Source organism: Scyliorhinus torazame, chromosome 15 (assembly GCF_047496885.1).
Source record: "Scyliorhinus torazame isolate Kashiwa2021f chromosome 15, sScyTor2.1, whole genome shotgun sequence".
NCBI classification, from domain to species: domain Eukaryota; kingdom Metazoa; phylum Chordata; class Chondrichthyes; order Carcharhiniformes; family Scyliorhinidae; genus Scyliorhinus; species Scyliorhinus torazame.
In genome coordinates, this window is record NC_092721.1 from 148509996 (window position 1) to 148525771 (window position 15776).

At 46.6% G+C, this 15776-nt stretch overlaps 1 protein-coding gene across 8 annotated transcripts in view; it reads right to left on the minus strand.

Annotated features, from left to right (window-relative positions):
- Positions 1–15776, minus strand: part of rnf6 (ring finger protein (C3H2C3 type) 6) — a 97638-nt gene that overhangs the window by 53216 nt on the left and 28646 nt on the right. For 3 of the 8 annotated variants that reach the window (XM_072476901.1, XM_072476894.1, XM_072476893.1), the window contains exon 2: positions 15296–15379. The exons of 2 other annotated variants lie outside the window; for them this stretch is intronic. In XM_072476901.1, the coding sequence (XP_072333002.1) occupies positions 15296–15337 (42 nt within the window). In that variant the 5' untranslated portion in view covers positions 15338–15379. Of the gene's footprint in view, positions 1–15246; positions 15380–15776 lie in introns of all 8 variants that reach the window. 3 more of the 8 variants (XM_072476895.1, XM_072476896.1, XM_072476900.1) reach the window with 2 other exon arrangements.

The window sequence follows — 15776 nt, forward strand, 5'->3', positions numbered from 1 at the left end:
GGTCCGTTGGACTCCCTGCACATCTCGCACACCTGTCCTCTACCCCAAAAAACTTGCTCATTCGTGACGTCGTCGTGTGAACCTGGTGCACCACTTGCCCTTCAGCTCCTCCACTGAGGCTTCCGCCGCCTCCTGCAGCTCCTGATATATGTCCGACACCTTCCCCTCTCCTACCCAGATGCCAGACACAACCCTGTCCTGCATCCTTCGGGGGGGGGGGGGGGGGGGGGGGTTATTTGCCCACACAAATCCCGCGATAATCCTGTTCACCTGCTTGAAAGAGGATTTGGGGAAAAAAACGGGAAGGTACTGAAAAACGAACAGGAATCTGGGACGAACCGTCATCTTCACAGTCTGCACTCTTCCTGCCAGGGAATGCGGGAGCATGTCCCACCTTTTAAAGTATCGCTCCATCTGCTCTACCAGCCGAGATAAGTTGAGCCTGTGTAGGGCATCCCAGTTCCTAGCCACCTGTATACCTAAATATCGAAAGCTGCTCTCCACTATCTTGAGCGGGAGCTCCCCCAGTCTCGCCTCCTGGTCCCTGGCGTGGATTACAAACAGCTCACTTTTCCCCACGTTCAACTTGTACCCAGAGAAGCTCCCAAAGTCCCCCAGTATCCGCATGATGTCCCCCATCCCCACTAGTGGGTCCGAGATATACAACAACAGGTCAACCGGGTAGAGGGAGACCCGGTGCTCCTCCCCCCCCCGCTCTCCCGAACCAGCCCCCTCCAGGTCCTTGAAGTCCTAAGCGCTATGGCCAACGGCTCAATTGCCAGGGCAAATAGCAACGGGGACAGGGGGCACCCCTGCCTTGTCCTTCGGTGCAACCTGAAACACTCCAACCTCAGCCGGTTCGTGGACACACTCGCTACGGGGGCCTGATACAGTAGCTTGACCCACCCTATGAATCCCTCCCCGAATCCAAACCTACCTAACACTTCCCACCGGTACTCCCACTCCACCCTGTCAAAGGCCTTCTCCGCATCCATTGCAGCCACTACTTTTGCGCCCCCCCTCCGAGGGCATCATAATAATATTCAGGAGCCTCCTCACATGTGTGTTCAGTTGCCTGCCGTTAACGAAACCCGTGTGGTCCTCCTCGATCACTCCCAGGACACAATCCTCCATTCTGGTGGCCAGAATCTTTGCCAGCAATTTGGCATCTACATTCAGGAGCGATGTCGGCCTGTAGGACCCACACTGGAGCGGATCCTTCTCCTTCTTCAAAATGAGCAAGATCAGTGCCTGCGACATCGTCGGGGGGGAGGGTTCCTCTCTCCTTTGCCTCGTTAAAGGTTCTGAGCAGGAGTGGGCTCAGTAGCTCCGGGAACCTCTTATAAAATTCTACAGGGAAGCCATCCGGACCCGGGGCCTTGCCCGACTGCATACTTGCCAGTCCCTTAACTACCTCCTCCAACTCAATCGGGGCCTCCAGTTCCTCCACCCGCTCCTCATCCACCCTTGGAAATCTCAGTCGATCCATAAATTGCTTCATCCCTTCCCCTTCCCTCGGGGGTTCGGACTCATATAGCTTCCCATAAAACTTCATTGATCCTTTCTGGGCTCAACACCGTGTTACCTTCCTTATCCCGCACTCCCCCGATCTCCCTGGCCGCCTCCCTCCTGCGAAGTTGGTGCACCAGCATCCTACTTGCCTTCTCCCCATACTCGTAGACTGCCCCTTTCACTTTCCTCAACTGTGCCTCCGCCTTCCCCGTGGTCAGCAAATCGAACTCCGCCTGTAATCTCTGGCGCTCCTTCAGCAGCCCCCCTCGGGGGCCTCCGCGTACTTCCTGTCCACCCCAAGTATCTCTCCCACCAGCCTCTCCCTCTCTCTCTCTCTCCTCTCTGTGGGACCTAATAGAGATTAACTCCCCCCTGGTGACCGCCTTCATAGCCTTCCAAACCGCTGACGCTGTTACCTCCCATGTCATTTGTTGTCACATAGTCCTGAATGCTCCTCCTTATCCACCCACACACCGCCAGCAGCCCCACATCCAGTCTCCAGAGAGGGCGCTGCCCCCGCTCCGCCCCCAGTCGCAGGTCCACCCAATGCGGGGCATGGTCCGAGACCACAATGGCCGAATACTCAACCCCTCCACCCTCGGGATTAACGCACTGCTCAGCACAAAGAAGTCAATCTGCGAGTAGACTTTATGGGCGTGGGAGAAAAAGGAGAACTCCTTCGCCCTTGGCCGCGTGAATCTCCTTCTAGATGGTAGTGGTCATTGGTTTGGAAGGTGATGTCGTGGGGAAGGGGGGCAGAAGCCCCCAGTGAGGGTTGGAACATGAAATGTGCGAGGGCTAAATGGTCCAATTAAAACAAGTGATTTTCCTGCCGAAGACACATTTACAGGTGAAGGATCTGATGTGGCAGGAAGTCAAATGTTCCATTTGGGGTTTGATTCAAAGTCGAGGGGGCATGTGATTTTGTTTAGCAAGAAATTAAAATGAAAAAAATGATGGTGGTTGCGGTGGCCAGGAAGGTGTGGGACCCGGGACTTAGATTTGTGATAGTGAGCAGGGTATTAGTGGTGAATGTGGGTATGTGCCCAATTGGGGCGATGTGGACTTCATGAAGAAGTTGTTAGGATCTATCCCGGATTTGGATTCTCACCAGTTGGTCATGGGCAGGGACTTTAATTGTGTACTGGAGCCTAGGCTGGATAGATCGAGACCTAAATCAACGGCCAGGCCGGGGTTGGAGAGGGAGTTGGGGTGTTTCTGGACCAGATGGGGCTGGTGGATCCATGGATGTTTAGGCACCCGGGGGAGAAGGACTATTCATTCTTCTCCCATGTGTACCAGGTATACTTTCGTATTGATTTTTGTGTGGTGGGCAAGGTGGTTTTGACAGGGGCCGGGCTGCTTTCCGGTGGAACTGGAAACAGTTCTCAGCGAAGTTGGCTCCCCCACCTTTTGAGTATGTTTAATGAGGCGGTGGAGAGGGTGTAGCTGCCGGACATACTGGTTCCAAAAAAGGATAAGGACCCGATGGAGCATAGGTCTTGTAGGCCCATCTCGCTTTTGAACACAGACGTGAAACTATTGGCAAAGGTATTGTTGAGGAGATTGGAGGGGTGTGCGTTGGATGTGGTCTCAGAAGATCTGACAGGATTTGTGAAGGGGCGGCAGCTCTCTAGTAATATTACAAGGCTATTGAATGTGTTTATGATGCCTTTGGGGTGGGGGAGCAAGTGCCTGAGTGGAATGGCGGTAATTGTTTGAGGTCCTTGGGAGGTTTGGGTTTGGGCCAAAGTTTGTTGCCTGGGTACAGCTATTGTACGCGTACCCTGTGGCGAGTGTGAGAACGAAAGAGACATATGAGGTATTTTGGGCTGTATAAGGGGACAAGGCAGGGTTGCCCATTGTCGCTTGCATTGGCGATTGAGTCCTTAGCGATTGCGCTCTGAGCCTCAGATAAGTGACAGAGGATTGTGAAGGGGGTAGAGAGCATAGGGTGTCTTTATACACCTATGATTTATTGTTCTATGTGGGGTGAATGCATTGGAAAGTAGGGGGAGAATTATGGACTTATTTGGGAAGTTTGGGGCCTGTTCCAGGTATCAATTGAATGTCGGGAAAAGTGACATCTTCCCAGTGAATGCTCTGGGGCTGAATGCGATGTGGACATCATTGGCTCAGCCAGTATTTATTGCCTATCCCTACTTGCCCTTGAAGGTGGTGGTAAGCTGTCTTCTTGAAGTGCTGCAATTCATGTGACATAGGCACAACCCCGGTGCTGGGAGACTGATGAAGGTAAGAGCCCATGAGATCCAGGGAAATTTGGCAAACTGGATCCAAAACTGGCTTAGTGGTAAGAGGCTGAGGGTGAAGCTTAAAGGTTGTTTTTGTGACTGGAAACCTGTGTCCTGGGTGTTCTGTATGGATCGGTGGTGGGTCCCTTGTTGTTTCGCGTATACATTAATGGTTAGGGTATAAATGTAGGAGGTATGATAAGTAAATTCGCAATGACACAAAAATTGGTGGTATGGTAAATAGTGAGGAGCAAGGTCGTAGATTACAGGACGATATAGAACATAGTGCAGAAGGAGGCCATTCGGCCCATCGAGTCTGCACCGACCCACTTAAGCCCTCACTTCCAACCTACCCCCGTAACGCAATAACTCCTCAAAACCTTTTTTGGTCACTAAGGGCAATTTATCACGGCCAATCACCTAACCTGCACGTCTTTGGACTGTGGGAGGAAACCGGAGCACCGGGCAGAAACCCACGCAGACACGGGGAGAACGTGCAGACTCCGCACAGACAGTGACCCAGCAGGGAATCAAACCTGGGACCCTGGTGCTGTGAAGCCACAGTGGTAACCACTGTGCTACCGTGCTTCCCACCGATATAGGCGGGCTGGTTATATGGGCAGATGTGGCAAATGGAATTTAACCATGAAAAGTGTGAGGTAATGCACTTTGGGATATCTAACAGTGCAAGAGTATATACAATGAAGAGTTAAACCCTCAGAAATACAGAGGATCAAAGGGACCTTGTTGTGCAGGTTCACAGATCTCTGAAGACAGCAGGACAGGTAAATAAGGTGGTTAAGAAGGCCTGTGGGATTCTTGCCTTTATTAACCGAGGCATTGAATAAAAGAGCAGGGAGATTATGCTGGAGTTGTACAAATTGCTGGTTAGGCCCCAGCTGGAATACTGTGTGTAGTTCTGCTCACCACACTATAGAAAGCAAGTGATTGCACTGGAGGGTGCAGAGGAGATTCACCAGGATGTTGCCTGGGCTGGATCGTCTCAGCTATCAAGAGAGACTTGACTGGCTGGGATTGTTTTCCCTGGAGCAGAGAAGGCCAAGGGGGTACCTGATTGAGGTATATTAAAGTATGAGGGACATCGATAGTGTGGACAGGGAATGGATGGGTCTTAGTATGGGGGGCTTAGATTTATGGTATTGGGAAGGAGGTTGAGAGGAGAGGAGGAAAAACATTTTCACCCAGAGTGGTTGGAATCTGGAACTCACTGCCTCACGGCGGCAGTAGCATAGTGATTAGCACTGTTGCTTCACAGCACCAGGGACCCGGGTTGGGTCACCGTCTGCACATTCTCCCAGCGTCTGCATGGGTTTCCTCTGAGTGCTCCGGTTTCCTCCCACAAGTCCCGAAAGACGTGCTTATTAGGTGAATTGGACGTTCTGAATTCTCCCTCAGTGTACCCGAACATGCGCCAGAGTGTGGCAACTAGGGGATTTTCACAGCAACTTCATTGCAGTGTTAATGTAAGCCTACTTGTGACACTAATAAAGATTATTATTAAAGGGTGGTAGAGGCGGGAACCCTCATAACTTTAAAAGGTACTTCGATCAGCACTTGAAATACCATAGCAGACAAGGTTATGGATCAAGTGCTGTAAACAGCGATTAGAATAGTGAGGTGCTTGATGGTCGGCGCGAACATGGACCCAATGGGCCTCTTTCAGTACTGTAAAACGGACTAATTTGTTGGGCTGGATTTCTCCTTTTTTTGCTTTAAGAATTCAATATACATCCTCTTTTGTTTCATCACATTCACCATCTCCCTCGTCATCAGCCCCGTTTTTGGTTCCCCTATAATTTGCCCCTCTTGGAATGTATCTAGACTGTAGCTGAAGCATCTCCTTTTGAGAGCGCCTATTGTTCCAATCCAGCTTTCCTTTCCATCTTTGGTTTTATTTTAATCCTGACTAGATCCCTCCATCCAATTTAGCTCTCTTCCAATTTAGACACTACTTTAGATTGCTCCTTACACTTCTGCATGACTAGTCTAAATATTATGATGCAATGATCACTCTTACCCTCCGTATACCCTCAGACACTTAACCCATCTTATTCCTGAGTACCTGTACCTCCTTTCTAGTTGGACGGAGAACATACTAGTCGAGGTTTTCCTGAACAGGTTTCAGAAATTCCTCCACTCTACTCCAACTGGATCCCAAATTGATATTTGAGTTAAGCTCCCTAATATCACGATTTTATAGCTCTTGCACCATTCCACGATTTCCCAGAAGATATGCCCCTCTATTTCGCTCGCATTATTTGTAGGCCTGTAGAACACACACACAAGCATGATCATAGCCTTTTTGCTTCTCAACTCAAGCCAAATGGAATGTCTCTTTGCCCCCCTCAAGGGTATCCCCTCTTTCAGTAAACACACAAGTGATAAAATTTGCAGTTAAAGCAGTTGATAAGCATATGATTAAACATTTTTTTTGTACAAAACAGTATGACTAGTTATTAAACAAGAAAACACAATAAAAATGGGTTAAAAATACAAACCAAAACAAGATCTAAAGAAATGCAATAAGCTGCAACTAAATATTTTCAAAATTGTATTTTTGTTTGCGTGATTTAACTAAGTGAAGACTTATTACTTAGATAACCTCTTCATGCATAAACTGGCAGATTGATGTCATGTCAATCTGAAGATTAATTCCAAGCTTTGAGATCAGAGTGCTCACATTCTAAGGCTGCAGAGTAGAGGTGAACTGGTTTCCTCCTAACCCATGATTCATAAGAGCCAACTTGTTCTGGACATGTGTTCAATCAAATGGCGTAACAATATAAAGCAGAGTCAGCTTACCCTGCAGAGTTTCTCAATCAAGCAGGCAACTGCTCTACTACAGCTTGGTGCGACTATGAAGTGGATTGTAAAAGCATGCACACCTGTTGTGAGGCTGTACCCCTTTTGTTCCACCAGTCTGGTTTAAAAAGGTATTCTTGGGATATGAGCATCACTGACAACACCAGCATCTATTGTCTAACCTTAGGAGGTGGTGGGGAGCTGCATTAAATAAACTACAGCAGTCCATGTGGTGTAGGTTCATCCAGGCGCCGTCAGGAGAAAGTCCAGGATTCGGTGACCCAGCAACAGTGAAGGGGTGACAGTATAGTTCTAAGTCAGGATGGCAAATAAGAGGAAATGTACAGGTGGTGGTGTGACCACGCATCTGCTCTTCTAGATGCTAGAGGTTTCAAAGATGTTGCTACCTTGTTACACAACTGGAATGCTGCCTTTAAAATTTTGGTAAATCATGGGGATCTGCCAACGGTCACTTCACAACAAGTTACCATTATATGCCTTCCAACCAACGATGTGCTCCATGGCTATCTACTTACCTCAAAATTATTCCCTTTTCGGATCCTCCTTTGACTCGTGTGTCAATAAACCTAGCTCCCCAGGGCCCTGTTCTCACTTCCTTTCTGTTCCTTAATATCCCTCATTCACCTGCATCCACTTTTTCAATGATTCCACTCTGCTTTCACAAACATTCTTTTCAGCACATGTCAAAGTACTTATGACTCTCCAGTCATTTTGCACTAATAATTACTTATTCATGCATCTTGACACCCTCAATGTCCTTTCAAGACAAACTTTCCTCATGTTTGTCTCAGCAGCAATTATAATTGCTCCACTATTGGAGGTCGTACCTTCAGTTGCTTGGGCCCCAATCTCCAGAATACCCTCCCCACACCTCTCCTCCTCCCTTCCACCTTCGACATTTCTTAAAACCTACCTCTTTTGAGGAAGTATTTGGTCATTTGACCAAATATCTCCTTTTGTGGGTTGGTGTCATACTTTGGTTGTAATGCTTCTGTGAATACTTAGGACATTTCATTACATTGTAGTACTTTATTTATAGTTGTTGCTTAGATTTTTAACTCCATTGTTCGTCTCTTTTCATCACTACTCCTCTCCTTGGATTTCAGATAGATTCCCACAACTTCCTCATTACTAAAAGATACTAGCAGGGAGTATGGATTTTCTTGACACAGACGTTCAGCCTCACTCCATTGGTAGCATTTCTCCCTCAGGCAGAAAATTGAGATTCAAATTCCACAACAAACTTTAACACATTAATGCAGTTCTGAAGGAGAGCTGCACTGTTAGAAATGCCATCTTTTAGATGAGATGTTTACATGCTCAGTCAAAAGATAAAAGAAAATGATGATGTTCGAACCACGCAATCAATACCACCACAATAGATAATAGGTTGGCCTCAAAGGTTATGTGGCACAAGCTGCATTCTGGCATTGAATAAGAAAAGTACTGCATAAAGTTCTACACTAGTTTTACTGAATTTTCATTCCACATGAACTATGGCAGATACCCAGGGCTCTAAACAGTGAAAGCCCTCGAGGAATATAGAAAGTGCAGAGGGTGACTTAAGAAAGAAATTAGGAGAGTGAAGAAGGGGGCATTTGAAAGCACTGGCAGGTAAAATAAAGGAAAATCCTTTTAGGTCGGGCAGGTTGACCAGGGTAACAATAGGGCCCACAAGGGACCAACGTGGCAATTTATGTGGAACCGGAAGATATAGTTGAGGTTTTAAATGGGTACTTTGCATCAATGTTCACTGCGGAGAAGCATGATGTCAGTATAGAAATCAAGGAGGGACATTGTAATTTACTTGAATGACTTAACGTTGAGAGAGAAGTGTAGCCATGTAAAATGGCTGACTCCCGATTAGAATGGCCAAACCCCGATTTAAAATGGCGAACGGAAGAAGCTGATGGGAAAATCAGCCAACAGGACTCAAACAGACAGCTGCAGGTAAAACAGTGTATTCGCCTCTGGAGAAGCCAGACCAAACCGGTACCTGCAGCCATCAACATAACAACACCCCAGCCATCTGCATATTAATCAGCAATCCCCGGGAACAATTGATACAAAATAGACACACAAAGCCGACCCAGACCTTTCGGCGCCAGCAGGAGCTGACACAAAGAAAGGTAAACGACCACCCCTCGATCAAGGAATCGCTCCAGTATTGGAGAATATCGAACCAAGTGATTGGGACCAAGTCCAATCACTTGGAACCAGGAACAAGGTCCGCCCGAGAGGCGGGAAGCCCCTGGGGACTATAATAATAGGGGCCAAGTTCAAATCGACCCTTCCTCTCCGCTCCGCACCCTTCTGCAAGAGAACGCAAGTTTGACTCCAACGATCGCTACCAGATAGGCAATCCTGACTATCGACTTGTACCAGCTTTTGAATCTCGCAGGCTCAGAACCCATTCGAAAGGCCATTCGTTTCCCTGACCTGGTGGGCTATTTCCAAAGTTAGGTATTGGCCTGTTAGTTGTAGGAAGTAGCTTAGAAGTAGAATTAATGTAGAAGTATTGATTGCTGTATATAATAAATGAGCGTTGATTTCACTCTTACTAACTGGCGTGTTGGATTATTAATCATTACTCGGACTTGAAGGACCTTCAATGAAGCAAGGGAGGGGGGGACAATGTCGGAGGCGACGATCTCTTTGATCTTAAAGCGGGATAAGGACCCACTGCAATGTGGGTCGTATAGACCGATCTCGCTCCTTAATGTAGATGCTAAGTTGCTGGCAAAAATGTTGGCTACGAGGATGGAGGACTGTGTCCCGGGGGTGATTCACGAGGACCAGACAGGATTCGTAAAGGGTAGGCAGTTAAATACTAATGTGCAAAGGCTCCCAAATGTGATAATGATGCCATCAGTGGAGGGAGAAGCGGAGATAGTGACAGCCATGGACGCGGAGAAGGCCTTTGATCGGGTAAAGTGGGAGTATCTCTGGGAAGTGTTGAGGAGGTTTGGGTTTGGGGTAGGGTTTATTAGTTGGGTTAAGCTCCTGTATAAAGCCCCGGTGGCGAGTGTGGTCACGAACCCGCGGAGGTCGGAGTATTTCCGGCTATATCGAGGGACGAGGCAGGGGTGCCCCCTGTCCCCTCTGCTGTTTGCATTAGCAATTTAACCTTTGGCCATGGCGTTAAGGGAGTCGGGGAAATGGAAGGAGGTGGTTCGAGGGGGAGAGGAACATCGAGTGTCGCTGTACGCAGACGACCTGTTGCTGTATGTGACGGATCCAGTGGAGGGGGTGGTTGAGGTAATGCAGATCCTACGGGAGTTTGGAGACTTTTCAGGCTACAAGCTCAATGTGGGAAAGAGTGAGCTCTTTGTGATCCATCCGGGGGACCAGGGAAGAGGGATAGACGACCTACCGTTGAGGAGGGCGGAAAGGAGCTTTCGATACTTGGGGATTCAGGTAGCTAGGAGCTGGGGGGCACTGCACAAACTTAATTTGACACGGTTGGTGGAACAGATGGAGGAGGATTTTAAAATGTGGGACATGTTGCCACTCTCGCTGGCGGGTAGGGTACAGTCGGTTAAAATGGTGGTCCTCCCGAGATTTCTTTTTGTATTCCAATGCCTCCCAATTGTGATTACTAAGGCCTTCTTTAAGAGGGTAAGCAGGAGCATTATGGGATTTGTGTGAGCGAGCAAGACCCCGCCGGTCTTCTTGGAGCGTAGCAGAGATAGAGGAGGGTTGGCGTTGCCGAATTTGGGTGGTTACTATTGGGCAGCCAACGTGGCAATGATCCGTAAGTGGGTGATGAAGGGAGAGGGTGCGGCGTGGAAGAGGCTGGAGATGGCGTCCTGCAAGGGAACGAGCCTGGGGGCGCTGGTGACGGCACCGCTGCCGCCGACAAGGTACACCACGAGCCCGGTGGTGGCGGCAACGCTAAAGATCTGGGGGCAGTGGAGACGGCACAGGGGTGCGGCGGGAGCCTCGGTGTGGTCCCCGATCAGGGGTAACCATCGGTTTGTCCCAGGAAGTATAGATGGGGGGGTTTCAGAGCTGGCATCAGGCAGGGATTAGAAGAATGGGGGACCTGTTCATTGATGGGACGTTTGCGAGCTTAGGGGCGCTGGAGGAGAAGTTTGGGCTACCCCCGGGAAACGCTTTCAGGTACATGCAAGTGAGGGCGTTTGTGAGGCGGCAGGTGAGGGAATTTCCGCTAATCCCGGCACAGGGGATTCGATAGGGCGATTTTGGGCGTATGGGTCGGAGAGGGCAAGGTGTCGGCGATATACCAGGAGATGAAAGAGGGGGAGGCTTTGGTAGAGGAGCTGAAGGGTAAATGGGAGGAGGAGTTGGGGGAGGAGATTGAGGGGCTATGGGCTGATGCCCTAAGTAAGGTTAATTCCTCTTCCTCGTGTGCCAGGCTTAGCCTGATACAATTTAAGGTGGTTCATAGAGCGCATATGATGGGGGCGAGGTTGAGTAGGTTCTTTGGGGTGGAGGACAGATGTGGGAGGTGCTCAGGAAGTCCGGCGAACCATGTCCATATGTTTTGGTCATGCCCGGCACTGGAGGGGTTCTGGAGGGGAGTTGCGGGAACAGTATCTAAAGTGGTGAAAATCCGGGTCAAGCCAAGCTTGGGGCTCGCACTATTTGGAGTAGTGGACGAGTCGGGAGTGCAGGAGGCTAAAGAGGCCGGCATTCTGGCCTTTGCGTCCCTAGTAGCCCGGCGAAGGATCTTGCTAATGTGGAAGGAGGCGAAGCCCCCCAGCGTGGAGGCCTGGATAAATGATATGGCAGGGTTTATCAAGTTGGAAAGGATAACGTTTGCCTTGAGAGGGGTTCTATAGGCGGTGGCAACCGTTCCTAGACCATCTCGCGGAGCGGTAGATGAAGGTCGGACAGCAGCAACAGCAACCCAGGGGGGGGAGGGGACAATGTTCGTGGTGGGGGGGGGGGGGGGGGGAAGAGAGAAGGGTGGGTCCTCTGGGGGGCATTTGAGCAAGAAAACACATGAATGATCCGGAAACTGACATGTACGGGAGGTTTACAATGTACAAAGTTCTGTATCTTATTGACTTGCCATGTTCATGTCTTGCCACGCGAGGTCTTTTTCTTTTCTTTGTTATGGGGGGGGGGGGGGGGCTTGTTTGTAAGGTGGAAAATATTGTTGAAAAATGCTTACTAAAAACATATTTAAAAAAAAAAAAAATCATTACTCGGACTTGAACCACGTGGTGGTATCAGAAAGATACCTGGCGACTCAAGAGCAAAGGTGACAGAATTAGAGCAATTAAACTAAGGCTAAAACGAGCAACAGAAGGTATTAACAGGCCTAAAAGTGGATAAACTCCCAGGGTCAGATGAGTGTATCCCAGGTTGCTATAGGAGGCAAGGGAGGAGATTGCAGCGGCTCTGTCAAAAATTTTCAAATCTTCTCGGGCCACAACAGAGGTGCAAGAGGACTGAAGGACAGCTAATGTGATGTCATTATTCAAGAAGGAAAGTAAGAATGAACCAGGAAATTACAGGCTAGTGAATCTAACTTCAGTGGTAGGGAAAGTACTGGAAAAAACTCTGAGGGACTCAATTAATGTCGCTTGGAGAGGCAAGGATTAATCAAGGATAGTCAGCATTTTTTTTTTGTCAAAATTTGATTGAATGTTTTGTGGTGACTAGGTAGATGAGGGTAGTGCGGTTGACGTAGTCTACATGACTTCCTAAGGCTTTTGACAAGGCCTCACATCGGAGGCTGATGAAGAAGCTAAGAACCCATGGGATCCAGGGAATTTTGGCAAACTGGATCCAAAACTGGCTCAGTGGTGGGAGGCAGAGGGTGATGGTTGAAGGATGTTTTTGTTGCTGGACGCCTGCGTCCAATGGTGTTCCACAGGGATCGGTTCTGGGTCCCTTGTTGTTTGTAGTACACATTAATGATGATCTGGATGTGAATGTAGGAGGTATGATAACTAAGTTCGCAGATGACACAAAAATTTGTGGTATAATAAATAGTGAGGAACAAGGCCTTCAGTTTAAGTGGGCTAGTTATGCCGAAGAGTTGCAAATGGAATTTAACCATGAAAAGTGAGATAATGCATTTTGGGAGGACTAACATGGAAAGGGAATATACAATGAATGGTCAGATCCTGGGAAGTACAGAGGATCAAAGGACTTTGGTGTGCAGGTTCACAGATCTCTGAAGACAACAGCTCAGGTAGATAAGGTAGTTAAGAAGGCGTATTGGATTCTTACCTTTATTAACCAAAGCATCGAATATAAGAGCAGGGAGGTTATGCTGGAGCTGTATAAACCACTGGTTCGGCCCCAGCTGGAGTACGGTGTACAGTTTTGGTCACCACAGTACAGAAAGGGAGTGATTGCACTGGAGAGGGTGCAGTGAAGATTCACCAGAATGTTGCCTGGGCTGGATCGCCTTGGCTATTAAGAGACTGGATAGGTTGGGGTTGTTTTCCCTGGAGCAGAAAAGGCAGAGGTGTGTAAGATTATGAGGGACATAGATAGGGTGGATAAGAAGGGGCTGGTTTAGCACAGTGGGCCAAATAGCTGGCTTGCAATGCAGAATAATGCCAGCAGCGCGGGTTCAATTCCCGTACCGGCCTCCCCGAAAAGGCGCCGGAATGTGGCAACTAGGACTTTTCACAGTAACTTCATTGAAGCCTACTTGTGATAATAAGCAATTATTATTACTTTTCCCCTTAGTGGAGGGGTCAATAGTTAGGTCAGTGTAGATGCAATGGGCCAAAGGGCCTCTTGCTCTGCTGTAAAACTCTATGATTCTTTGATATGTCAAAATCCTCTGCTGCTCAATACATAGCCTTGCCCCTATACAGAATATTTACGCAAAAAATGCACCAACATAAATTTGTGTCCCATTTTTAGACGGTATTGAACCTAATATTTGTGTAATACATATCTAGAGTTAGATGGAGGTTTTCTTTGTGATTTTTGTTTTTGCATTTTTCTAACTGAGATTTGCAATCTCCTTAAAAATGCCGTCTGCTCAGAACATCCAAAACAATTCATGACTAAACAGCTGGAATAACATTTTCACTGGACATATATCTGTTCTGCATAATAGTGGAAGAGGTGGTGGTTGCAGCAGACAACGGACTGCCGTCCACCTGCTCTGGAATGTGCCTTTGCAAAGTAGGTCTGAAAAAAGATGCAGTTGTTTCTGTTGAGCGTCATTCTAAGCAGTTCTGCAACACAGGACTTTTGTGTTCTACAGGCTGTTCTATAATTATGTATATGATTCAGACTTCAGCAATATTAATAATATTTTGACACTAACGTTGGATTCTTCCCAAATGTACACCAAGGAAGCCATATAAATTCATTTTGTTACAGCACATAGCAATGGAGCACACACAAACAGAAGTGAGTGGCTAAATCAGAACACGTTCCTCTCCAATAAGCTCAGTGCTAAAACGTCAGAGCTCATAACGAGACAACAGAGTACCAAGAAAATGGAGTCAGCACCCTGACTGACCGGAGATTCACACTTCCACTATGTTTAGGTATTTCTTTTGTCAGACAAGTAAATAGTGAAACGTCCAAGTGCTCTGTGTCAGTGCTGTCCAATACATTAGCTAAAGGTGGCTAATTTGGAAGAGAGAGGTCACTGATCGCATTTCTGATTAGTAATTTAAAAAGTTAGAAACACCATATACATGTCTACTTTAACTGCTTGGGTCAGTAAAATAAGCTAAAAAGTATCATGTGTAAGTGTTTTTCGAGCTGTACAGATATGTCATGTTTGTAAAAGACAGCTTTCTCCTTAAAAAATGTCATACTCAAATTATGTTTAGTCATTAATTTTGACTGGGATTTCACACCACACACATGCAAGTTGCCTCATTTTTACAAAAAATTCAACCAAACAACAATAAAAACATTTTTCAGTCTTTATTCTCTGATGGGAATACAGTATTTTTTTTAAAGCTTCTGATAATATGCAAATTTGTGCCAGTTTTACATCAGCTTTTACATGCCTAAAAGTCCTGCAAAAAAAAAGTTCAGGCTAAGTTCCCTTCAGCAAAATAAGCATCGAACCTAGCATAAAATTTGATGTAATTTCAGCATAATTGCATCAAGAAACTATCTCAATTCACTTATTGTTTGTGACAACCTGGCTGTGTGCAAACTGTCAGGTATACACAAATAAGAACATTAACCATATAGTAAAACAATTTAATTGGCTGTAACGTACTTTTGGATCTCACAAGGACACAAGAAGGCACTCAAAAAATACTAGTACTTATTTCCCTTATGCTCCTGGGAAGGATGCAAAAAAGCACTTGTCCTCCAATAAGCAGTATCTCATCTTCAGCTTCTTTCTTCCAATTCCAACTGCATTTAATCTTTCTAAATCCAAATATCCCACCCTACATGTTCTTCCCGTCTGAATATTGAAAACAAGACACGCATAATTTAACTCATCCTTTCTTGGTGTCAGCATGTCTAAATACCAGAATTTCCAATTTCAAGCATTGAAAATCTAAGTCTGGCATTGTCTCAGTTTTTTCTGATTTATCTTGCCTTCTGTAAGCCTTGATGGCCTTGGCCCTTCATCGTCTCAATATAAAATGGACAACCTTGCAGCTTTCATTGAAGAGAAAGCTTTGTGTTGACTCTGTCCATTGAAGCCATATTTTTCTCTTACCAAGCAGGCAGACTGCCTATTTGAACCTTTTGATGTTATAGATGATCACCTGTAGGGAGACTTCAACATCGGTGTTAGAAGTGTCCTCCATACTTTGAGACAAGTTGTTACTCTTACTTGGACCAAGGTGAATCTGTAAAAATCAAAATAATATTTTTACCTTGGGTTTTTAAAATTCTGAATATGACAAAGAAACTATTGCAGCTGAAGCAAAATGACTTACTGTGGTTACCAGCAGCAAAAAGTGAAAGATACAGGGAATTGTTGAAGGATTTGTAAGACGTCGATGCATACATATCATAATGGACTGTGAACTTTATAATATTACGCATTTATTTTTTTGAAATTATTCTGTGACTTAGCAGATTTCTCAGCAGTTGCAGACAAGGAGATGTGTTGTGATTACGCTTTGGTCTGTAGCGATGAATTATGAAACTTTTAGGTGCTCTCAAGAGTTTTTATTTTAATACATATTTTATTGAAAATTTTTGGTCAACCAACACAGTACATTGTGCATTCTTTACACAATA